The 25,769-nt window shown below is 37.8% G+C and overlaps 6 protein-coding genes across 7 annotated transcripts; 4 read left to right on the forward strand and 2 right to left on the reverse strand.

The window, feature by feature from the left end:
* The first annotated feature begins 390 nt into the window (after nt 1-390).
* Nucleotides 391-3,359, forward strand: LOC125221670 (uncharacterized). Its single transcript, XM_048123863.2, has 4 exons — nt 391-682; nt 1,568-1,821; nt 1,919-2,065; nt 2,438-3,359. The coding sequence occupies exons 1-4, from the start codon at nt 529-531 to the stop codon at nt 3,194-3,196; spliced, it is 1,314 nt and encodes a 437-aa protein (XP_047979820.1). The 5' UTR covers nt 391-528; the 3' UTR covers nt 3,197-3,359.
* Nucleotides 3,330-5,697, reverse strand: AMT2 (ammonium transporter 2). The gene is made up of 5 exons (XM_048123862.2): nt 5,408-5,697; nt 4,981-5,326; nt 4,547-4,832; nt 4,001-4,104; nt 3,330-3,912 (listed from the first exon to the last, which is right to left on the reverse strand). The coding sequence occupies exons 1-5, from the start codon at nt 5,695-5,697 to the stop codon at nt 3,481-3,483; spliced, it is 1,458 nt and encodes a 485-aa protein (XP_047979819.1). The 3' UTR covers nt 3,330-3,480.
* Nucleotides 5,698-10,732: 5,035 nt separating this feature from the next.
* LOC125224476 (uncharacterized) lies at nt 10,733-12,322 on the reverse strand. The gene is made up of 5 exons (XM_048127879.2): nt 11,966-12,322; nt 11,723-11,799; nt 11,604-11,643; nt 11,382-11,490; nt 10,733-11,289 (listed from the first exon to the last, which is right to left on the reverse strand). Exons 1-5 carry the CDS (start codon nt 12,174-12,176, stop codon nt 10,980-10,982), a joined length of 747 nt encoding a protein of 248 aa, XP_047983836.1. The 5' UTR covers nt 12,177-12,322; the 3' UTR covers nt 10,733-10,979.
* A 2,598-nt stretch (nt 12,323-14,920) lies between these two features.
* Nucleotides 14,921-19,342, forward strand: ETO1 (tetratricopeptide repeat (TPR)-containing protein). Of its 2 annotated transcripts, XM_048123931.2 has the most exons (5): nt 14,922-15,421; nt 15,533-17,568; nt 17,775-18,066; nt 18,142-18,451; nt 18,891-19,342. In XM_048123931.2, the coding sequence occupies exons 2-5, from the start codon at nt 15,551-15,553 to the stop codon at nt 19,121-19,123; spliced, it is 2,853 nt and encodes a 950-aa protein (XP_047979888.1). In that variant the 5' UTR covers nt 14,922-15,421; nt 15,533-15,550; the 3' UTR covers nt 19,124-19,342. The 2 variants fall into 2 exon arrangements, with proteins under 2 accessions (XP_088918685.1, XP_047979888.1); XM_089062559.1 differs by having other exon boundaries at nt 14,921-17,568.
* A 267-nt stretch (nt 19,343-19,609) lies between these two features.
* LOC148933182 (uncharacterized) lies at nt 19,610-20,389 on the forward strand. The gene has a single exon (XM_089059382.1). The coding sequence runs from the start codon at nt 19,610-19,612 to the stop codon at nt 20,387-20,389; it is 780 nt and encodes a 259-aa protein (XP_088915508.1).
* A 1,089-nt stretch (nt 20,390-21,478) lies between these two features.
* LOC125219216 (importin subunit beta-1-like) lies at nt 21,479-25,383 on the forward strand. The gene is made up of 3 exons (XM_048121128.2): nt 21,479-21,696; nt 22,314-24,738; nt 24,836-25,383. The coding sequence occupies exons 2-3, from the start codon at nt 22,319-22,321 to the stop codon at nt 25,038-25,040; spliced, it is 2,625 nt and encodes an 874-aa protein (XP_047977085.2). The 5' UTR covers nt 21,479-21,696; nt 22,314-22,318; the 3' UTR covers nt 25,041-25,383.
* The last annotated feature ends 386 nt before the right edge of the window (nt 25,384-25,769 follow it).

A 25,769-nucleotide genomic window follows, 5' to 3' on the forward strand; every position in this document is an offset into this window, starting at 1 on the left:
AGTACTACCTTCGTTCCATAGTTGCTGTCACATTTGGGGATGACATGAGATTTTAGGAGGTGTTGTTTTGTGTATTAAGTGGAAAGAGAAAATATATTTATATTAATGTGAGATAAAACTTTTTCTAAAAAAGAAAATGTGACATCTTTTTGGAATAGCTAAAAAGAAAAGCGTGACATTTATTATGAACAGAGGTACTATTGATGATACTCGAATTATGATTTAGGGTAAATCTAGTAAGTCCTCTGGATCCAGCTCAAGCAATTACGCATTTTAAACTTCAAATTTTCATTGGGCTTCAGCCCAGCACAAGGCCCAAATAGCCTTTTAATTTGGGTTGAAAAGCGGGCGGACTGTCGATTTCATAAAAACCAAAGAGGGACCCCACGATTTTACGCAAGAACCGTAGGAAATTGCGTGATTGTAACGGGAGAGAGCGCTGGTCGGGATCTTATTGTCTGAAGATTTTGCAACCGGTGGAGAAAGTCAGAAACAATTTTGTCGCGAAATTCTCCGCTGATTTCGCCGATGAAGAGTTTGAATCCAAGCCCGGAAAACTCCAGGAGGAGTGGAGTAATCGGGCTGGGTTTGATCCCAGGGCATGGGTCCGCTGTTACCAGCTTAAAGGTCTCTCATGGGCACAACCAATATGAAGTTGCCGTGCCGTCAAACTCCAATTTTGGTACTCAATTTTTTATTTTGCACTCTGTGATCAATTGGATTTGTTTAGTTCTTACGCTGTGCCTAACAATTTAGTTTCAATTTTGTTTGTGAATCCGTTTTTGATTGCTTTATCGGTGGAGCTGTTATTTTCTTTGTTGTGTTATTTAGAAGTTTTGTTTTTAATTTGTTGAGTTCAGACTTCAAAGTATTTTTCAGCTATTGGAAATTTGGGTGGAAATGGTTCTAAGCTGCAGTATTGCGTGACTAATTTATTTGATTGAATAAAGTTTGTTTTTTGCTATATTTTTAGATTTGGTGAAATCATGTACTGTATATAGTGTTCGGTTTTCTAGATAAAATAGTAACCCACCACACATTTAATCTCGAGATACAATCTTGCAAACCAAACACCCCCTATGCGTGTCCTTTTTTATAGTAGGATTAGAAGATTTTATTACTTTGGGTTACTAATTTTGAGGATAGTCTCATTTTACATATATATGTTGGATCAAGTGGGATTAGTTTAGTATGCCCAGGCTTACTGATGCTATGAAAGTAAAAATGAGCCTTACTGTCTTAGTATATCTTGTCCGTGCATTTCTCACTATTGGATGTGATTATGTGTTTACCATTAGTCGTTGAGGATTTTAAGTTTTTTGAACAGTTGAATTTGATTGTGATGTGTTCTAAAAACTGAACTTGATGAAACTTCCCCTGATCTTGGTTTTGTCGTGTTTACAGGAAGAAATATTGCGATGTTTGCTAGTATCTGCATGTCGTGAAATAGAAATGGCGTGGGATGTTGAATCATCTGATTTTGTGGAGATGACTATACAGTGTTTTCTAAAAATTCAATGTACATACTGAAGGTTGTTTTGGTTATTTTTTTTTTTTCGGTATTCAGGTTATCTCAAAAGTGTCATTTCTCAAAGCCTCGGTTTGAATCCCGAGACTTGCAAACTATATTTTGGAGATATAGAAAAACAAGATGGAGAGAGTCTTCAACAAGCTGGTTTGAAGGACAACTCTGAAGTGCTGCTTGTGGAATCGGTATGTGCGCAGCCAGTCTCCGAAGAAGTTCAAGAGACCCCGGTGGCTTCAAAAGGGGAGGAAGCTGTTGCCGAAGCCAGGAAAGAGATCAACAATCTTGAGCAGCAGGTTGATTTGATCTACTTCTGTACTATTTCACATGTCTGCTTTATTCTTTTTATTCATCCTTGGCTATATGAAGTGGCTTTTCATCGTCTGAATCTAGGTTTCTGCATTGCAAGCTGTTATTGACAGTGGGAAGGAGGTTGATGATAAGGAGATTACGTATTTGACTGAGATGCTCATGAGGCAGTTGCTTAAACTGGATGGCATCGATGCTGAAGGGGAAGGAAGAGTCCAGAGGAAGGCCGAGGTCAGTTTTCTTTGTTAGGTTTTACTTCGAAAAAGTAAGTTAGGTTATAATTGATCCCAACCTTCAATCTTGGCATTTTAAATGATGAAAATGCACAAACCTCCAGTTATCTGGCTTGGCTGCTCATGCTCGTGTTATTCTGCACATGCATATCTCTTCTCTCGAAGATTTAATTATGACTATAACTAGCATCACTCTCTACTGAAAACTTAGGGACCTTATGCGCTCAATGATTGTTTCTTGTTGTTCTTCCCTATTTACTCCTACAGTCCTAAGAAAGAGTGTAGCTTTCACTAAATTTATAATTTATAATTTTCATTTCTCAGCCCTAGGTTTTTGTTGTTTTGTTGACTTGAACGTGTTAATCTTCAGGTACGTCGGGTCCAGAACATCGTAGAGACACTAGATGCCTTGAAGTCAAGAAACTCGAATTCCTCTAACCATACTCAAGAAAATGTGACCGTGTCCACTGAGTGGACAGCCTTTGATTCTTCGTCATCTTCAGCCCCACCTGTTGTGGCAACTTCCTCTTCCCCCACCCCTTCAGCTCCACCTGTTGTGGCAACTTCCTCGTCCCCCACTCCTTCAGCATCTCTGGCCCCATCCGTTGTGCCATCAACTTCCCCTACCCCCACCCCCACCCCCACCCTGTCTTCTGCCCTTCCCGTCATGCAACCATATCCCCCTTCCCCTATGCCAAGTCCTTCCATGTACCCAGAGCCATATCCTACACCTTCCAACATGGCGTCTCCTAACTTTGCCATCGGCCCACATTTGACCCCTTCTACTTTTCCATCCCACAACTATTCGGGCAATCCTTATGCCGTCCCTTCTCCAATGCAATATTCAGCCCCTTCCACCATGCCATATGCTGCACCTTATCATTACCCTTACCCTCACCCTCAACCTTACCCTTATCAACATTATGACCCTTCCCAACATTATGGCCCTTCCCAATATTATGATCCTTCCCAATATTATGACCCTTCTCAAATGACATATTTACCCCCTTCTGCCCCGTCTGCGGCTGCCCCTGCTCCCTATCATGCCCAGCCCAATGCGCCACCTACTAATCCTTTCTCCATGCCATCTTCTACCAGGGTAACTGAGAACTGGGAACGCTTCGGCTAAGCCATGGTTGGATTTTAATTACATCATGTGCATTCATCATTTGGTGTAGTGATATTTGAGCTACATTCTTGAATTAACCCCATAGGTTTATCCTTGTACCAAAATTCTTGATCTAGCTTCCTGATCAATGCCATTTAGAACAATAAAAATTGCTTTCTATGAATATGACTTGTATGCAGTTGTAGGATATCGATACAATCAAGATATGTATGTACCACACAAATCTAATGTGTACAAAGCAAATCATATCTACAAGTATGCTGAGAAAAAAGAATGAAAATCACTCATAACTCTATAGTAACTCCCCTGGCTCCACTAAAGTGCCCAGTTTGAGCCATCTCCTCCGGATGGCCCGGGTGGTGCCAGCCGTGTTTTGCGGAGTCGTATTTCTCCCCATCGCCCCACAGAGCATAGGCTTCCTCACCGTGCACGGCATCATCTCCGATCATGAGATGCTCCTCCGGCATCCGCAGCGGAATCACCAGTCGGATCAGTAGAAGAATCACGGTCGTCGCCACGAAGTTCCACCCTATGATAAACAGTGCTGCCACCAATTGCTTCCCAAATAAGGCTCCACCGCCGTAGAAGGCGCCTTTCGTGCCCTTCACCGGCAAAATCATGCCGCAGAGGGTCGGGTGCGCAAACAGCCCTGTCAGCAGGCCACCGAGGATTCCGGCCACCGCATGGGTGTAGAACACGGCTAGTGTGTCATCCACCTGTATCACATGGTATTTATTTAAATTAATATTCTCAGAGGCCAAGTAGCTTTGAAAATTGAGTGACATATACATTTAAAAATCGAACCTTTTGTAGCAAAGTGGACTTTTTGTGAAGAATCATCATTGAAAACCATGGTATGCTACCAGAAAGCATTCCATAAACAATAGCCGCCCACGATTGCACAACTCCTGTTCATTACAAAATTCTTCTTACTTTTCAACGTTACACACCAATGAACATAATTTTACCATCTCATGTTACACGAATTACAGAAAAAGGATCAATTGCTTATAACATTATAAAGAAATGTGACGCTAAGTGGGCGCATATATCTGACCAAGTTTGTTTTATTACTTTTTTTTTTTATTTGATTACAGGTGTACTGAACCCGCAATTGGTGGAATCTAACTAATCCGGCTTGATCTAACTAATCCCGCTTGATCTAACAACCAGTAATTAAACTTGATGATTTTTTTTGGACAATTAACCCTAAAACAAAAGACTACAGAATTAAAAATTTCCCATAATATCTATGTAACTGAAGTCTAATCCCAACCCAATAGTTCCCACACATAATTACTCCATAATATATTAATGTACGAAAACAAATGAGTGGTGGGAAAAAATTACCTGCACCAGGTGTAATGCAGGCAAGGCCGGTGATCATTCCCTGCACAGCTCCGATGACCGAAGGTTTCCCGAAATAGAGAACATCAAGGGATGTCCATACTAGGAGGCTCGTTGCCGCCGATATATTCGTATTCAAAATCGCCACCGACGACACTATATTAGCCGCGTATGGAGCGCCGCCGTTGAACCCCGACCACCCCATCCACACCAGCCCTGCTCCGGCGATCATCAGCAGTATGTTATTCGGCACGTACCTCTCCCGGTCCGCCTTCAATCGCGGCCCTACCTATATATTATTGACAAATAAAAATTAAACAAATATTTCACATTTATCATTGGAATTACTAAAGTCTCATTATCATGGGTCCACTCCTTTTATCATCAACTAATTTTAAGATAAAATGAATTTGTATATTAAGATATTTATGGAGTACCCAATAAGCAGCGGTGAAGCCGGAGATGCCGGAGGCGAGGTGGATGACGTAGCCGCCGGAGTAGTCGATGACGCCCCAGTGGAAGAGGAAGCCGCCGCCCCAGAGGCTGTAGGCGCCGACGGTGTAGCAGAAGACGAGCCAGAGCGGCACGAACGCCATCCACGCCTTGATGTTCATCCGCCCCAGCACCGATCCGGCCAGCAAGATCGTCGTGATCGCCGCAAACGTGAACTGGAAGTAAACCAGCGCCGCCATCGGGAAAAGGGGCTGGTTCATCACCGTCTCCACGCTTCCGTCAGCGTAGTAGTGCTCGCTCTCACGCACGGCAGCGCGTCCGGTTAGGAACCTGCGCCGATATCAAAAGTGTGAGAATTAAAAGTGTTTTTTTAGTGGTGAGCTAAGAGATATATGTTGGAGGAGTAATTACTGTTGGTCGAGGGCAGGGCCGCCTTTACCCCAGAAGGGGAGGAGCTCTTTACCGAAGGCGAGGCGGAAGGCCACGACGACCCAGCAGATTAGGACGGCGGCGAAGGCGTAGAGGGCCATGAACGCGGAGTTGACGGCCCACTTCTTCTTCACGATGCTGGCGTAGAGGACCACGAGGCCCGGCATCGACTGGAGGCCCACCAGCGTCGCGGCCGTCATCTGCCACGCGTTGTCGCCTTTGTTCAGCCAATCCGGCACGGCCGTGCTGACGGTCCGGTAGGCTTCGGTCATGGTTATTGTCGTGTTGGATTGAATGAAATTGCGGTTTTTTTTTTGTGATCGGATCTCTCTATTGCTTTTGATTATTTATTTATTGAGCTAGGGGGAAATGTGTGGAGAGAAGAAAAGAAGGTCGTTATTTTGACTGAGTAAGAAAAATAAACGAAGTGTAGGTGTTAGTAATAATAATGATGGTGGAGTTTGAATACTAATAGAAGTTCAACATTAAAAGATGAGGTGGCAAATCTTGATTAGCATCTAATAATTAATTATTGTTTTTTTATAGTGATGATTAATGCTTTAACATATTAAAATCATAATATGACTATGAGTATAAGTTTACTATGAAGGTCATCAACTCTTCAAAATCACTTGGGGTCCTCTATTAATGATTTTATTGTTAGAATTGATCAATTCATAATCTGAAATAGTGAAATTAGATGGTATGAGTACTACTATTAATTACAGCTAACTTTATCATGATACTTTTTGCTATCAAGACCAATTTAATCCAAACCGAAAAAACCCATGAAGTTCTTAATTATAATTGAGAAAATTATTCCAACTCTGAAGAAAGTTTGGTAAGGAAGTAAGAGTCAAAGTCTTTTTGTAATGTTTCGAACATTGGATGAAGCTTCGCGTGGAATCTTATGATTTGTGGCTGCTGGTCATGATTTATTGTCTTGACCAATTAATATTCTTAGAAATCTACAAAGACAAAAAATATTACGTATAAATAAAAAAAAACCGTGGATAATTCGATATGTACGTAACTGAAAACAACTACTAGACATTATTAGAACTTAGAAAAATTATTCTTAGAATTTTGTTCGTACTATAATGTGATGTGTACTAGATATTAATTAAAAAAGGCTAAGATAATGTCGGACGAAAATATATGGAATGTTCGAGGAAGAAAGGTAAATTCTTATATTAGTTGTAATAACAACCTTTTCGTTTTTTTTTCATTCAACTGCTACATGTCATCTAGAAGCATACGGCCCTTTATCGCTTGTTGTATCAAATTCACAAGTTACAAATTAGTACTATGATTTTTTTGAGAAGGTAATATAAATATGGACAAGTAGAAAAAATATTCAATTTTTGGTATGCTGTAATTTTCGGCAGGGTATTAATATTAATCTTAGTAGTACTAATGAAAATATCGATAAGATATAGATGTGTGATTTATTTACTACTTAAATACTCCCTCCGTCTACGAATAAGAGTCCCGTTTTTCCATTTTGGTCCGTCCACGAATAAGAGTCCCGGTTCATAATTACCATAAATGGTAAAGAGACCCCACATTCCACTAACTCATTCCACTCACACATCATTTAAAACTAATATATACAAGTGAGACCTCTATTCCACTAACTTTCTTTCATCCACTTTTCTTAACATTTCTTAAAACCCGTGCCATTTAGAAATGGGACTCTTAATCGTGGACGGAGGGAGTATTTTTGATATAGGAGTTATGACAGTTTCTATACAGTTTATTTGACAATCCTGTCTCTAAATATAATTCACCATTAAAGGATGTAATCATATGATAACACATACTACTATTTTTGATGATAACCTAATAATTTATTATTTTATAGATGAAATATATTATTTTTGTTACAAATGATGTTTATATTCAATAAAGTAATATTTTTTCAGAATAAAATTATGTTTGTAATCAATAAAATGATATTATGTTTGTATAAAATGATTATGTTCTATAAAATAATATTTTGTACTCCATGTATCAATATAAATGAGATTAAGCTTATATAAAATAATATTTTAGCAAAAATAATATATTTTATCTATAAAATGATAGGTTACTAGGTTATTATACTATCAAAATAGCCACCCATAATTTCTTTCTACGTCTAAATTAAGTCATTCAAGACAACTATGAAGCTTCTTTTGTCGTTAATAATAATTCTCTAATTCCATCTCTTTTAGTCAAACAAGCCACTTTGCTTGAACTATTTATTTATAATATTACTACTGTCCATTAAAAATAGACATAATTATATAGTATTATAATATGAGTTTTAATGTGTAACTGATAAATTAAAAGAGAAATAGTGTTAGTGGATTTTGGGTCCACATTATTAATACTCCATATTTTAAATGTTTAAAACTTGCTATATTTAGAAATTGGTCTAATTTTGGAGGACGGTCCAAAATAATAAAACATTTTTTTTTGGACGGAGGTAATATTAATTTTGTGAGTTTAATATTTTTTTAATCAATCTATCAACTCGTGATGAAATATAATTAAATTCGGAAATAAGTTGTATTTAAAACCAAATTGTCTCAATTTTATAAACAACATGAACTTAGAAAGAAATGAAGAGATCGATTTTCAATAATTGCTGGATATTACAGTGAAAATTGACTTCATTAGGTTACCGCAAACACTGTGCCCAATATAAATGGGCCGGCCCATAAATCGCCTAGCTCAGCTAAAATATAGGAGTATTTAAATTTGAATCAAGAAAATGTTTGTACAACTATGAATAAATAAACTTAGATCTAATTACGTACTCCATATAATTATGTTTCAGTTATATGCTATAAAAAAAAATAGTACGTATATATTAAAATTCAAACCATTTTTCCGAAGTATATAATGTACTAGTAGAATATTTTTGTTGTGACATACACGCTAGATATCAATTTTTGATGTCCCTAATTTCGATAAAGCAAAACACGAATACAAACAACATATTTATGGGCCAATATTCCATTTTTATCTTCACCTAATTTAACCCGTCTGTATCTCTCCTACTCCAAGTTAGGTGCCGTGTTCATTGGGTTCACTTGGTCTTGTATTTGTGGCTCTGTTTCTTCACAAACAATGATTAATAAATCTTCACTTAAAATAAAACCAAGGCATGAACCAGCGTGCAACTATATCCAATATAGCACTATCATTCTTTTTATAATAGGGGACTTCGAATATAATTAAGGAAATTATATAATTTTATAACGAAAGAATTCGATTAATGTAACAAGATTATATTAATGAAATTTTAGCTTTTTCCTGAATAAGTATTATAGAAAATGAGAGTATTTATCATTTTCTATTGAATACATATTTTCACGTGTAAAAATAGGATTCGTGGGGCATTTAAATCAAATAATTATACACTTATATATATAGACAAACACTATTGTACCGATGCGGTGCAAGTTGATATGCATAGTTAAAAATGTCCCATAAATACGACGGAGAGTGAGAGAGAGGTCTCTTGCCGTTAATTTACTAGCATGAGTGTTTCGTTGTCGGAGGCGCCGTCGCTGTCGCCGGAAATACCGTTGTTGTCGGCAAAGGAAAGGAGCGACTTTGCAGCGGGTGGTAAAATTACGATGTTTGTGCTAATCACGCTTTTGGCCGCCTTTCTCGTCGTCGCCCTCTTCTTTCAGTGCATACGCCGTCGTTTCTGCTCGCCCAAGCAAGAAGCGCCGCCGCCGGAGAAGCGTATGTTTGTTTAGTTCATTTGTCGCTAAATATTCCTTATTTCACAATTGGTACAATATTCATAACAACTGTTGTTTTACCAGTGAAAGAATCTTCATTATTCGAATTTCTTATTTTTTATTTAGAGTGGTTTTTGCTGTTTCGAAATAGTATACAAATTAACTAAGCTGGAAGTAGAAGAAAGGAAATGGGAAAAAAATGTGCCCGTTTATTAATTGCTGTATTTTGGGTAAGATTAAGATAATCTAGAGACGATATTGCGTCGTTTCTATATTGATTACTATTTGATTTATTGTGGTTATTATTAAGTTCAGGTTTATTTAGAATTAATACCTTATGCTGATTTGATATTTTACCAAGATATATGACAACAACTGTCAATACTCTCTGTCTGCCCATTTTTATTATATTTGTACTATACGGGAATTTATTATACATAAAAAAAAAACAACGAAAAGGATGTATTGGATCTACCCAACGAAATGAAGTTTTCAATATTACGGAAAGTAAATACTACTCTCTCTGCCCATAAAAAATACGAGCATATGATATTACACAAGAATTAAGACAAAATTGGTAAAGTAGTGTTAATGGATAATGAGACTCTCATTATTATTAGTTTTTTAATGATAGTAGAATTGTAAATAACTTGATATATATTAGTAAAAATTTGGGTTAACATTCCATAAATGGAAATGCCCATATTTTTATGGGACAGATATTATTGTTTTCGAAAATTATTGTATTTTTTTGAAAAATCACTATAACATTATTAACATGGCACATAGTAATTAGTGTAACTTACAATTTAGAGCTAATTGACTCCCTACAAAGATTTCAGTTATTATTTTTTTAACCAATTAACTCCTTCTCGAATCTTAAAATCTCAATAACTTATATATGCAGGTTAAATTACACATTTAACTCTTTTTTTCGTTCTTTCTTTTTTCTCTTTTTTCCATTGAGCTTATCATATATCTTCATGCAGTAATCTGAGTTCTGAACTTCTGATAGCATTCATATATAAATTATCGAACCAAATTTGTTCATTAATATCGTCAAAGTAGAAGAAGGAAAAAAAATGGAATACAGGGATGAATTGGATATTTTGCAACTTTGAGTTTTAATTTATGCAATTGGATCTAACTTGAATAAAGGGATGAAGTTTACCAAGACGGGAAATTCCGTCATTAATTTTCATGCACCGGACGTCGTAAATTTTCTGAAGAAAGCCATTTGTTGGTAAAATTTATCAACGAACATTTTTGTCTATATTTTTTACCGACATGCTTTTTACCAACGCTGTTGATCCGTTTGTAATCATAATTACCGACTGATTTTCGGGGTTTACCCACGAAAAAATCTGTCTGTAAATCTCGTTTTTTGAAATGGTAGTGAATGTCCATAGATCCTACAAAGTATAAAAATTGAATGGTACTCCTCTAAAATATGGAGTACTTATAAACACAAAAGATTCAGAGCAAGGGGCAGGAAGGTAGGGTATTCATGTTTTCCAAAATATAGAAATATACATTTAGCTAACCAAGCGAATGCTGTCGGTGTCACAGTAAATAAATGTGACATATACTATTGAAAATTTAAAATGAATCATAGCACGATTAAGCCAACGACATATCTATATCTTTTCAGCATCCCAAAAAAAGAAGAGTACAACAAGGCCATCCAAATTAATGAAGCCACAAAAAACTCTTATTTGCCTTATCTTAGTGTGGTACATGACAATGACAAATTACACTGTGAATACATAGAAATAAGTACCTCAAAATCTCACTTAGAATTGCCAAAATCCAATTCATAGAGTCAGATCAAGAGTACTCTCTCCTCTTGCATTCATCTTCTTATAAATCAACACAGATGAAACACTATTTTTCTTCACATCAATTCTTGATTCTTGGCCAAGGGATAGACTCAAATCTAGCTCCACCATTGAGGCCTTCCTTTTGATCCCACCACCCTCTCCTTTTGAAGATGTCATGAAATAAACATGATCATCATAATTACTATAGTTTTGCTTATGCAATAACCCAAATTCATTTTTCATCATATCGGCTTCTTTTCGCATAGGGCGAAAAACTTGATTAATTGGTGACCTTTGGTTTTGGCTGCATCCCAAGAAAGAAGATAGATTTATGCATAAGATGTTCAAAATGAACAATCCAAGTTATAAAGATTTGGATTTGAAACAATATAGTACCTAAAGTGGGAATGTCTTTGGTGAAAACTAGGAAGAAGTGGGAGCTGTCTTAGATTGAACAGATTCTGGTGTTCCACTGCTCCTATAAAGAAGCCATTACCAGACATCCCTGTAATGGAGAAAATAATTACTTTAAAAAAAATAAAAATTGATCACCATATTTGTAACCCTATAAATTTATAGTCAATTTTTTTTTATTGTTAGAAATAATTATATCTAGACCTTGATAATTGTGCTCATCAATCTGCTTGCTTCTGTACATCTGTGAAACCACCAGAAAACAAAACTCCAATTTATAAAAGAGTAAATAATTATATGATTGATATTGATCTTTGTCTAACCTGTAAATGGCTCTTGACATGAGCAATATTTAGCCCTCTCATATTCATCAATTGAAGCACTAATTTTGGTGTAGCTCCTGCAAACACAACCTTTTTAATTTAATTATTTTATAAAGCAAAAATAAAGTCTCAAAAAACTCAAACCCCCTTATCAAAATCTTTAATTTATTCCAAAATCTAAAAATAAAGTTTTAAAAATGAGGATTTAATTTCTTGCAAGAAAAAAAAAAATCTGAATCTCACTCTCTAGTCCTCCAAGTCTTTCAACAGCTTGAACAAAGCGGCGATGAAGATCGGGAGTCCAGCGCAGCCGTGGCGTCTTTGATCGGTTGTAAGGCCTAATAATCGGCGGCTTCTTCTCTGTCTCTTCATGAGTCTCCACCTCCTCTTCGTCGGCGTTTTCCTCGGAAGAAGGGCTTGTTCTAGAACATTCTGTCACACCACTTCCTTCCATAGTGTTAATCACCTGATTAAAATTGCAAAGGAAGATGGGATGATCATCAAACAAACCCTAGAAGCACAAGAGTGAAAAGTTGTAGGTCTCTTAGAGTTGAAAATTTTTGTGTATGTTTCTACATAGAATGAAACCCTAAGAGGGAGATGAAGTATTCTCTCTCTCATATTTTAATGGAAATCATTAGGCCTCATAATATTATATATGTATATATTGCATGTATTAATCAAGTTTTGACAATTATAAATTTATAATTGTGACTAGCACTCATGTGAATCCAGATCACAATGTCCCACTTGCCAAAAAGGTCAAAAAAATTTCTTCCATTTACATGTTTATAATAGTCATTCTTGACTGTTACACCGTAAACTTATGTGGAGATATATCATAAAATATTTAGGTGGATAAAAATTCATTGTTTATACTTTATAGGTATATTGTGCATGAAATCAAATATTTTCAATCTATACTGAAACAAAAATCGAACCCTCTCATGCAGCATGTGGCCCCTAACAAGACACTGGCTCGTGGTTGTTCTTAATAATATATGTGTGGAAATTATACCTTCAAATTTGCAGTTTTCACAGACTCCAAAATGTATTCAGAAATGTTTTGTTTTGAATTAGATAAGGGCAAATTAAGCTCAGAAATCGAAGTTGAAATGCGTTTGAAGTTAAACTTTTGAAATCTATATGTTCTTGTCTCTTTGTTACTCGAACTAGCCCAGTTTTTTTGGACCATCCAAATTTTGCACAGTTTATGAAATGGAATCCCTTCAATACCGAGAGAGATTCTTTTACTTCAGAAACTATGATCAAGATTTAAGTTCGTATTTTTATTTTAATTTATATATGTTTAGTCCTTTTTTCGGATTGCATACACTGGCACTAATGAAAGAATTGAAGCAGTTAAAAAAAACTGGACCTATTGAAAAAGTATTGGACGCATGTTTACAATTCCAACTGAAATTTTAAGATGTTTCGATAATGATTCCACTTATAGATTTGTAATAATTTTGATACGTACTATATTTTAATAATAAAATTTGTTAAAAAATTATGCATGCCATAATTGCTATACATATACAATCAAAAGACATTATTGAACCGTCTCCGTGTATACAGTATATACTAACATCAACTAGATTTGGAGCGTTGGATCTAGGATGCGGATGACTGTCAAATGGCTCAAATGTGAATGAATGTAGCTAAATTGCACTACTACCTCATTCTACTAAAAATAGTCTTTAGAGCATTAGCAATGGGTGGCCGATCTTCTACTAAAAATAGTCTTTAGAGCATTAGCAATGGGTGGCCGATCTCCCGGGGCCACGATTGGCCTCCACTGTGGAGAATGAGCCTATGAAAGGCCCTCTTTCGCCTCCCCCAAATGGCCGTTCCAACGGCCATGGTCGATCTTCATGGGCCATGATTGGCCCATCATTGCGGCGATAGGGCCCATCATCTGCCTTATCGGGATATTTAATTTTTTTTACAAAAATATTTTTAAACCCTCTATATGTACCTCCATATCCCATTATTTACATTCATCCCTTAAACTCTAGCTATACTTCTTTTTTTGGCTAAATGTAGGATGAGTCTTTTTTAATGCACATGCACTATACATAACTAAAGATTTTTATATTTTATTAATTAGAGGATATGTCCCTTACTGTAATTCCATTGCTTCAAGATTTTCTTACAAGATTATAATTACTGATTTACTAAATCACGATATATAGATTTCACAATTTAGTAAATCTGTGATTTGATTCATATATATACTACTGAAGTTGTGTAAATTTATTAATGAGATATTTATATATCAAGATTAAATTTTCGTTTAGGATTTAAAATATAATAGGGGTAACTTAGTAAGTAATAAAATTGGTTTAAATAAAACCGGATTAGTCTGATTAAAAATTTAAGAGTATTACTATGTACTATGAAGAATTTTTTAACTTTATTTTTTTCCTAAAGTTAATCGATAATGATGAATAAGAACAAACAACAATAAGAGTGAGCCCATGCACCGTTATGATATTTGTCTTAATTTAAGATGAATTAAATAAACGACCATCGTCTGAATTAATTAGTCAGCTGTGATTCAATCAAGGATCCATAGTTATACGTGCACTGCCTGCCTATTAATCCGGATCTAGATTCTATAGCATCATTTTAGAATAAGTATGTCTGTCGTTTTGTAATACAAATTCTAATATTTTTAATCACAATTTATCTACAAATTATAATTTTAATTATTGTGGAAAATTTTAAAAATTAAAAGGTGTGCATTCCAATTTTAAAAGCTATAGGATTGATCATAAATCAACGAAAAATTATGTAGTAATTTAAAAGGTAATTATCTCATTTTTAATGTAAATTTTACACTTAGATAAAAAGAAGTTTGAAATTAATTGATTCATTACTCATTCTATTAATTTTGAAGTTCTATGAACAATCATTCCAACCGACATTTGGTTTAAAATTTTCGATTTCTTTGTTGGTTTTGATTACTTTTGCTTATTAAAATATCAACAATTGGGAGAAACCAAAAATGGGCTCAGGCCCATTACTAAAGCCTGATCCACAATTAATAATGCTAATAGTAAAAGAAGCCCATTGACAAGTAGTTATCCATTTCATCATTTGAGGTTGCTTTTTTCATAAAACAAAACCCCACATAGTCACCAATCAACATTATCCATGAAGCGGATCACGCGCACGCGCATATTGTAGCGCGTGACTTCAGTCTCTTCTCCGTGGAATTGCAGAACCTAGAGCTCGATTTCCATAATTTTCTTTTATTTTTATTAATTTCTGCGGCTATCCATTTCTAACGGGTATTGCAGTTTTTTCCTTTTTCCCCCATTTTTGATTAAAAAAAATTCTGGGCACATTTTGTATGTCAGAAAAATACCAAATAAAAAAATAAAGGCAATTACAGAAATGAATCGGTTGATCTGCGTATGGAAGATTGTAGATATATAATCTATATTTAGAGAGAAACAGAGAGAGAGAGAGAGAGAGATATAGAGAGAGAGTGGCCGTGCGGATTAACGGCCACCACCTCTCACTTCCTACCTCAACCAAATTTTAAGATTTTCCGAAGCCAAGACTGTGGAAGGGGCTTGTTGATTGCTTTAATTCTTAAATTATTTCGCCGGGAAAGAGAGGGATTCCTGGCGGCAACGTTGCTTGATTCGGAAAGTTTTCGGCTTTCTCGGTCAACGGTGGTGTTTGCAGGTAATGATTTGATCTCCTTTTCTTGCAAAAAAAAAAAATATAGGTGAAGCCCGTTGCATTTTTATTTTTCAATAATTTATAGGATGGTAATTTGATTGAGGGAAGATGCAGCAACACATATTCAACGCAATGCGTGGTTTGAATATGATTGATGGGTGCAAAAGTGCCCAGGTTTATTCCCTTAATCAGATGGCCGGCGGTGGAGCGGCCGGCGGCGGCGGAAAAGAGGGTTTCCTGCAGCAATTGCAAGAACATCTGAGGGTTAATTCAGTGAGGTCCAGACCTCATCAGCGTTGTCAGAACGTTTCTCAGAGTAGCAATGGGAATTCTACTACTGTGGCCGAGGCTCTTGCAGCCTATGGGCTTCCGAAGGCGGATCTGATCGAGCCCCAAATCGATCCGTTTCTCAAATTTGTTGATTTTGTGGGGGTTTTAGCTGATGTGTATAGGAGACTTGAGAATTGCCCTGAATTAGAGAGATCAGAGATGTATATGGAGCAATGTGCGATCTTCAGGGGTTTGCCTGATCCAAAATTGTTTAGGAGAAGTCTTCGTTCTGCTAGGCAGCATGCTGTGGATGTGCATTCGAAGGTTGTACTCTCGGCTTGGTTGAGATACGAGAGGCGGGAGGATGAGCTGTTGGGGGTTTCTGCAATGGATTGTAGTGGTCGGAGTATGGAGTGCCCAAAGGGTTCTTTGGTATCAGGGTACAACCCTGAGTCTGTAAATGATAATTGTTTGTGTTTTCGTGGCGGAGATGAGGAGGGAGATCTGGAATCCGATGAGGAGTGCTCCACCTCACTTAGCTATGGTGGTGAGGTTGATGATGTTGTTGATGACGATGATTATGATATGTGGTTTTGCGTTGGGGGGGATGAGGTCAGATGCAATAGGTTTAAGATTGCTTCGCTCTCTAGACCGTTTAAATCAATGTTGTATGGTAACTTTGTTGAGGCGAAGAAGGAGAGAATATATTTCGCTCAGAATGGGATCTCTGCCAAGGCAATCAAAGCTGCTGAGGTTTTCAGTAGGATAAAGAGTGTGGATTCTTTTGATCCAAATGTTGTTCTTGAACTCTTGTCATTTGCTAATAGGTTCTGCTGTGATGAACTAAAATCTGCTTGCGATGTATTTCTAGCATCTCTTGTTGGTGATATTGAAATGGCTCTTCAACTCATTGATTATGGGTTAGAGGAGACTGCACACCTGCTGGTGGCGGCTTGCTTGCAGGTGATTCTGAGGGAACCGTCGTGTTCAGTGCAGCCAAACGTGTTGAGACACTTCTGTACTTCAGAAGCTTTGCAACGGCTAGCAGCAGTTGGGCATGCGTCCTTTTTGCTTTACAATTTTTTGAGCCTGATAGCCATGGAACAAAACATGAAATCAAATGCAACAGTAATGCTTTTGGAGAGAATGGGAGATTGTGCTACCAAGAGCTGGCAGAAGCAGCTAGCATTCCACCAGTTGGGTTGTGTGATGCTTGAAAGAAGAGAATATAAGGATGCTCAGAAATGGTTCGAGGCAGCTTTTGAAGCTGGTCATGTGTATTCCTTAATTGGTGTTGCAAGAGGAAAAGACAAGCGTGGGCACAAGTATAAGGCATTCAAGTTGACAAACTCCCTCTTTTCTGACTACAATCCCTGTGGTTGGATGTATCAAGAACGAGCTCTATATAGCAGTGGTAGAGAAAAAATGATGGATTTGAATACAGCTACTGAAATGGACCCAACTCTTTCCTATCCGTACAAGTACAGAGCTGTCTCCATGATGGAGGAGGACAAAATTGGTGTTGCCATATCTGAAGTCAACAAGATAATTGGTTTCAAGGTTTCCCCCGACTGTCTTGAGCTCCGTGCTTGGTTCTTGATTTCCCTGGGGGACTATGAAGGAGCCCTAACAGATGTCCGTGCACTCCTAACTTTAGACCCTCATTATATGATGTTTCATGGCCAGATGCCCGGGGAGCAGTTGGTAGAGCTTCTATGTAATCTTGTCGAACAGCGTGATCAAGCGGATTGCTGGATGCAACTCTATGATAGGTGGTCCTCAGTAGATGATATTGGCTCTCTAGCTGTTGTACACCATATGCTGGCTATTGATCCCGGGAAAAGCCTGTTACGGTTTAGGCAGTCTCTCCTCCTACTGCGGTAAGTAGGCAAATACCTATGTCCCTGACTATAGACACGTATTTTGCAGAGTGTATATGATCATGCTAATATGTTCTTATGTTTTTTATATATTTTCGGTCGAGGGGAATGTGAAATTTGCTGTTTGTATTATATATGTTCTCTTAGTGTTCTGTATTTGGGATTTAATGCTTTTCCAGGAGTCTCAACTATTTTCATTATTGCAGATTAAATTGCCACAAGGCTGCGATGAGAAGCCTGAGAATGGCTCGAAACCATGCTGCCTCTGATCATGAAAGGCTTATCTACGAGGGCTGGATTTTATATGATACTGGCTATCGTGAAGCTGCTATAGCCAAAGCTGAAAAATCCATTTCACTTCAGAGATCATTCGAAGCCTTTTTTCTGAAAGCCTATGTTCTTTCTGAAACAACAACAGATCATGAATCTTCGTTCTATGTTATCAAGCTTCTTGAGGAAGCTCTCAGGTGCCCTTCCGATGGCCTTAGGAAAGGACAGGTGAGTCAATTCTTCTACTAGATGTTATTTCCCATTTGCATCCTGAAAAATAGGTCTGACCTTGTTGTTATGCAGGCCTTGAGTAATCTAGCAAGTATCTATGTAGACGTGGATAAACTAGACCATGCAGTTGACAACTACACGAATGCCCTGACCATTAAGCATACAAGAGCACATCAGGGCCTGGCCCGCGTATATCATCTAAAAAATCTTCGGAAAACTGCATATGATGAGATGACGAAGTTGATTGAGAAGGCTAGAGATAATGCATCAGCTTACGAGAAACGCTCAGAATACTGTGACCGTGAAATGGCCAAAAGTGATCTGAGCATGGCAACCCGACTGGACCCTCTGAGGACATATCCATATCGATATCGGGCTGCTGGTGAGTTTTAGCTTCCCATCAACTTTTATTATTCCTGCAATAACTGTTTTTGATTGGAAACTATATAGTCCTGTTGATATCATGTTATTGTTATTATGATCATGAAAATTTGAACAACCATGATTAGATTGACAGAATTGACTGTTCTAAATAGAAGGTGTTCGTTTTGCCACTTTTTTCAAACAATTTCCGAAGGTGTGGTACTGTGGTTTAATTTTGAACGTTACTCGTTTTCACTACTTGATGCCGGATCCTATGTTTGTAGGACTCACGTGAGGATTATGATTAAGCAAAACTTTTTAGATTGAAACTGGAATGTGATGTAGTTTCTTGATTGAGGCTCTCTAAATAGGAGTATAGAAATTCTCTATGCTGAACTTTTGACTATAATGATTTCATAGGGACTTATATTATCGATCTTTTAATTATATGCCTCCAGTTTTGATGGATGACCACAAGGAAGCTGAGGCCATAAACGAGCTCACGAGAGCCCTAGCTTTTAAGCCCGACCTTCAGCTGCTTCATCTCCGTTCAGCATTCCTCGACTCAATTGGCGATTATGTCTCCACAATCCGAGACTGTGAGGCCGCCCTCTGTCTCGACCCCAACCATTCAGACACACTTGAGCTGTATCGGAAAGCACAAAAACGGGCTGAGGAGCAAAAAGAGTAAAAGATGGAAAGACAGCAACTATGCCAATATGGTTTCCATATCACAACTCTAAACTCTTGGGGGAATCTGTTTGTTCTCTCTCCTTTGAGCCTTTTTTTCGGTAGAGTGATTATGCTTGTATCGTCATGACTTAATCTTGCCAAAAATAGGAGCAAATTGTATATTGAAAAGCAGAAAAAGCCACAGAAGAGAAGGAAATAGAAAAAGAAGTTGTTTTCATCTTTTTCCTCTTCTGTTTTCTTTTCATCCATTTTTTGTAGGATTCAGCAGAACTGTTCCTACTTTATTACTTACCAAGTTTCTGTCTCAATGAAATTGGCTGAAAGAAAAAAAAAGTTGTTTACTTTATAGAATCTCTAATATTACATGCCTAGTGTCAAATTTGTGTACATTTATGAATTGTGGGATTCTAACAGCACCAACAAAACGGCGTCGATGGCTGTCGTTTCTCCCCTTGTTTCTATCTAAAGTGAAAACTTTTATTAGATGCACACGAGACACCCGCAGCTCCAACTGCCCAAGTATTTATGGCTTTTACAGCATCTTTTAAAGCATTTGGTGCACAAATTGGGTTCTCCTGCATTCATGAAGGAAGCCAAGAATCAGATCGTGCACGGGAAGCTGAACTTGAACGTGCCGCCTCTGCTGACCAGGCGCGTCTCCGGTTCCACCGCTATCTACGGTTCGAGGCTTGACCCGGCCAACATGGTGCCCTTCTCGTGGGAACGGATCCCGGGCGAGCCCAAGGACTGGGGGAACTCGAGCGGCGATGACGTGCCGCCGCCCCCGAAACCACCGCCCGCCCGGTGGCGGCCCTCGGTTAGGGTTGATGATCTCGATCTTGATGGGAGTGGCGGCGGTGGTGATGGTGAAGAAAACAACGATGCTATCGACATATTTTCGTTAGCGGAGTCGGTGGATGACGTGGAAGGGTACTGCAAAGCGACCGAGGACAGAAGCTCGTCGTTGCTGTTGGCAGAAGGAGACGATTGGTGTTCGCCGAATTTTATCATAGAGAGATTTTTGCCGGACGCGCAAGCCCTAGCCGAGGAATCCGTTATGGACAAGAAACTTCCGTTTTCGGGGTCTCCGTACTCGGATTCGTCGTTTTCTCGAGCCGTTAGCATAGGGAGATCGCACCAGTCGATGAAGGGGTGTGGCTTAGCTAGTTTCTTGCCGTGGAAAATGCAACCAAAATCTTGCAAAATTAAAAGTCCGGTTTGTGACACTATAATTGGCGCTAATTTGAAGCATAAACGGTCGTGATCATATCAGATTACTCCTCTTCTGTTTGTTTATTTTAGCTATGAAGACTGTTTTTGTATAAAAGAAGTACGTTGTATATAAATTCGTATGTACAATGAGGTACAAAGATGATTTGTAAATTGGCATAAGAGATCATTTGTTTCGTAGTACTCTATTATTTTACTATCTATTTTTGAACTGTAACTTTGCATTCTAATGATATTTACAAGCTAGGCCTCATCATGAAACAAAAAATGATGTTTTCCACAGTCAATTCGTAACGTGAGATATTAGATGGAGAAAATACACCAACTAGAAAACAAGGATGATAGTCAATAGACTCGATAAAATGCACATAGAAAATATAGTTAATTGAATTACGAAATTTAATCAAAATTTAGTCAAATCTCATAAATTTGGAAATAGAACATTAAATCACGAAATTTGATATTTTCAATTGTCCAATCATAATACAAAACAATGTATTTTGATGATGCTCACCACATACGTCGTCTTGTACATGAATTGAACAATATAAAAAATATAAAAGGTTACTATAATTTAATAGTATTATATTTCCAAAATTCGTGAAACTGGCTCGAATTTAAACCAAATTCATACTTTATTGACTATTATACTTAAGAAAATTATAATAATCTCTTCTCAACTCTATCTAATATTCTCAATCTCTTCTCAACTGTATCTAATAAAAAGATGATCTCATATATAAAATATAAAATTTAATGGGCCCAATGGGCCAGCAAACAAATAAATACGCCCGCCTTTATTCTATTAATAATTTAAGATTGGCCCAACCAGTAAAATTTGTTATACTGTACATAATAAATTTGGATACACATATAAAAAAAATAGATTCAATTATTTACACAATAACTATGTGCGACTCTGCAAGCCATTTCCTGACACCAATTAGCTTTATTAAAGTCCCCAAAAAAAACTAATGGGATATTTTAAATCGATAAAGAAAAGTAGAAAGAAAAAAAAAAAGATTTTAGGGTTTTGGATGTGAGCCGTGCGGGCAGCACGGGCAGCTCCGAGTTGCTGCCCGTTAACTCACTTATATTCAACTCCTATTCCCCTCCCTAACCCTTGCTCCCGCTTATATATTCCATTCGAAATCAGCTCCCTCTTTCTCTCTCATACTCAATTACATACCTTTGGTGTTTCCCTCACTGTAATCTGTATACTTGTTTCCATCAATACAACTGTGGAAGCGTAAGGGAAGAAGTATAGAGATAAACTCCGCGGATTTCAGTTCAGAAGGGAAAAACCTAGCTGCTGCCACTGCAACTCATATTATAATTAAGGTAATTTATCTTCTCCTTTGTTTCCTTTTATTTTAATTTATATTTTTCCCGTTGAGTTGATTTGTCGCTTAGGTAATAGGCTGTAGGATCTGAAGAATGTATCTTCGTAGTTTGTTTCTCTGTCATTTTGTTATTTTTTTCGATTTAAATTGTGGTTTTATGCTTTAGAGGTTTTCCAGTGGAATCTAGGCTTAGGATCTGTTTGTTGATGTGTTTGAAGTTATGGTGAAAGGTTTTAAGCTGTGGTTGAACATATGAATTGTTAGCAAAAATTCAGAAAGCTACAGTGTATTTTCTGATTATTGAATGAGACATCGTTGTTTGGTGATTTTTGGTGTGTGATGTTAGTAGTTAAATAGTTAAAATCGTTGATTAATTTGATTTTGGGTAAATAGAGTTGCTGAGGCGGTCTGTTGAGTCTGGAAATATTATATGCTTATTGTGTAGTGATGGCCTTTTTTTACTCTATATCATCTTAATGATCTCTAACTTTGTTTGTTATGATCTGTTCATTTAAAATGTGCATACTTGTGTCTTCTACACTGTAGGATATTGATTCTCACATTTATTCACAAAATTATTGAATGTTTACCCAGAATATTTCTTTTCTTTCCTAGGAAAAATGTCATTTGATATTACCCAGTATCTCTTGGCTGCACAATCGCCAGATGCCAAAGTGCGGAAGGATGCAGAGGCTATACTCTGTAAGTTTCGGGAGGAAAACTTGCCACAATATCTATTGTCATTGTCCGTTGAGCTCTCTAATGAGGGAAAGCCTATCGAGTCTCGTAGACTTGCTGGTATTGTCCTTAAGAACGACTTGGGTGCTAAAGATTCTTCAACAAAGGAACAGCCTGTGCAACTATGGGTTCAGATTGATATTTCTTTTAGAGCCCAGATAAAGAACTCTCTCTTGAGCACCCTCGGGTCCACTTTTCGTGAGGCCAGTCATACTGCTGCGCAGGTTGTTGCTGAGGTGGCTTCAATTGAAATACCCCGAAAGGAGTGGCCCGAACTTGTTGGTTCACTACTTGCCAACATGACTAGACAAGATGGATCCCCATCTTTGAGACAAGCTACTCTCGAAACACTTGGTTATGTATGTGAGGTTATTTCTGATGAAAATCTTGTGCAAGATGAAGTGAATGCTATTCTGACAGCCGTTGTTCAAGGAATGAATACAACTGAGCCGAACCCTGAAGTTCGACTGGCTGCCACTAAAGCTCTGTATAATGCCCTTGAATTTGCTCGCACAAATTTTAACAATGAAATGGAGAGGAACTATATAATGAAGGTTATCTGTGATGCTGCCTTGGCTAAAGAGGCAGAGATCCGACAGGCTGCTTTTGAGTGTCTTGTTTCCATTGCGTCTACATACTACGAGGTGCTTGAACCTTACATGCAAAGGATCTTTGAGCTTACATCTAATGCAGTCAAAGGAGATGAGGAGGCCATTGCCCTTCAAGCAGTTGAGTTTTGGAGCTCTATTTGTGATGAAGAAATGGAGCTTCAAGACTATGAGGTCCCTGAAATTGGGGATTCAAGTGTGGAGCACTCACGCTTTATTGAAAAGGCTCTTCAGACTTTAGTTCCTCTGCTGCTTGAAACCCTACTTAAGCAGGATGAGGACCAAGATCAGGAAGATGGAACTTGGAATCTAGCTATGGCTGGTGGCACATGTCTTGGTCTTGTTGCTAAGACTGTTGGGGATGCTGTTGTTACTCTGGTGATGCCTTTCGTAGAGGCCAACATATCCAAGCCTGATTGGCGGTCCCGTGAGGCAGCTACATATGCATTTGGCTCAATCCTTGAAGGGCCAAGCATTGAGAAGCTATCTCCAATGGTTAATGCTGGTTTGGATTTTCTGCTCAATTCAATGAATGATGAGAATAGCCATGTAAAAGATACCACTGCATGGACCCTTGGTCGTATCTTTGAATTGCTACATTCACCAGCTACTGGTTTCTCTGTCATTACTCCGGCAAACCTCCAGAAGATTTTGGCAGTCTTATTGGCTAGTTTAAAAGATGCTCCTCATGTCTCAGAAAAGGTTTGTGGAGCTCTCTATTTCCTTGCTCAGGGATACGAGGATGCAGGGCCAAGCTCTTCAATGCTCACACCTTTCCTTCCAGATATCTTGAGCAGTTTAATTGCCACTGCTGAGCGAACAGATGGCAGTGACTCTAAACTCAGATCTTCTGCTTATGAAACCTTGAATGAGGTTGTTCGGTGTTCAAACCTTTCAGAGACATCTGAGATAATTGTCAAACTTCTCCCTGCTATCATGACAAAGTTGGAACAAACTTTACGTCTTCAGATTGTGTCATCTGATGACAGAGAACAGCAAGGAGATTTACAAGCCTCTCTTTGTGGTGTTCTTCAGGTTATTATTCAAACACTAAGCAGTGCTGAGGAAACTAAGCCTATAATTATGCAGGCAGCTGACCAGATCATGGTACTTTTCCTAAGTGTTTTTGCTTGTCGTAGTACTACTGTGCATGAAGAAGCAATGTTGGCTATTGGTGCTCTTGCCTATGCCACTGGACCACGTTTTGAAGTGTATATGAAAGAATTCTACAAGTACCTAGAGATGGGTTTACAAAATTTTGAGGAGCATCAGGTGTGTGCTATTTCAGTTGGGGTGGTTGGTGACATTTGTCGTGCTTTGGATGACAAGATCTTACCATATTGTGATGGGATCATGACACACCTCCTCAAGGATTTGTCTAGCGCTGAACTCAACCGTTCGGTTAAACCTCCCATATTCTCCTGCTTTGGTGACATTGCTCTTGCAATTGGTGAACACTTTGAGAAGTATATCAATTTTGCTTTGCCCATGATGCAAAGTGCATCAGAAGTATGTGCGCAGATGGACTATAACGATGAGGAGATGATAGACTATGGCAACCAGCTTAGGCGCAGTATTTTCGAGGCTTATTCTGGAATTCTTCAAGGATTCAAAAATGCCAAAGCTGAACTCATGCTCCCTCATGCCCCTCATCTCCTGCAGTTTATTGAATTGGTTGCACAAGATGAACAGAGGTATTTTGATCAGTTTACATACACTTTGTTAATTGTCTGCTTATTCTCCCATTCTATATATTCTTATGATGTGTTCTTCTGTGACTCTTCTGCTCAGGGATACAAATGTGACTAAGGCAGCAGTGGCAGTTCAGGGTGATCTAGCAGATGCACTTGGTTCGAACATAAAAATGCTGTTCAAAGATACCAAATTTTGCTCAAATCTGTTATCTGAGTGCCTCGAGACGGATGACGAACAACTGAAATCAACAGCTATATGGGCCCAGGAGATGATAAGGCGAGCATTTTCAGATAGTAGCTAAGCCTTTTCCTCCACTGCACTGTTTCTCATGCAAATGTGCTCTCTTTTTGTCTGTTTTGGCAAGGCCATATTTTCAGTGTCCTCATAAGATTGAGTCATGTTTAATCGAGTCTTGTCTATGGTGGATGAAGGGACTAAAACATTGAAATTCTTACATTCATCGGCTGGTTATGACAAATTTTTGAGTCTGATATGCATTTTGTATTCCAGTTACTATTTTTATGAAAGGTCAAAGGTCATTTTAAGAGTTCGTATTTTGCTATCCTGTGCATGGAGTGGATTATAAGTTTGTAATTTTAAGTTTTCCTTATAAACTTTCAAGGAAATGTGTTGTGCATCTTTCATGTTCTTGTCTTGACTTTGATTAGTGCCATATAAATCACAACTCTCTCTCTCTCTCCCTCTCTCTGTGCATGTGGCTTGAAATCATGCTGCAACATTTTCCAAGAGCGACTAGATTTCATTTTCTAGTTTTGCTAATATGACTTTATATAATGCGTATAAAATTGTTCATTCACATGCTGTGAGATTGGAGAGATTGATATTGATAATGATTTCTTATAGTCAGAAGATTGGAGCTGTATTTCCCATGTATTTTCTTGGTAATTTATCTTTAAAATTCCTCATATTTGGGTAAAAGCAAACTTGATATCCTCAAGTCTTTGAGATCTTGTGTGGTGTATTTGTTTTTTTTTTTTTTTTTTTTTTTGTTTTTCTTTTTAAAAAATTA

This window comes from Salvia hispanica, chromosome 1 (genome assembly GCF_029641045.1).
Source record: "Salvia hispanica isolate PSC_SH4W2 chromosome 1, Shi_PSC_v1, whole genome shotgun sequence".
Lineage (NCBI taxonomy): Eukaryota > Viridiplantae > Streptophyta > Magnoliopsida > Lamiales > Lamiaceae > Salvia > Salvia hispanica.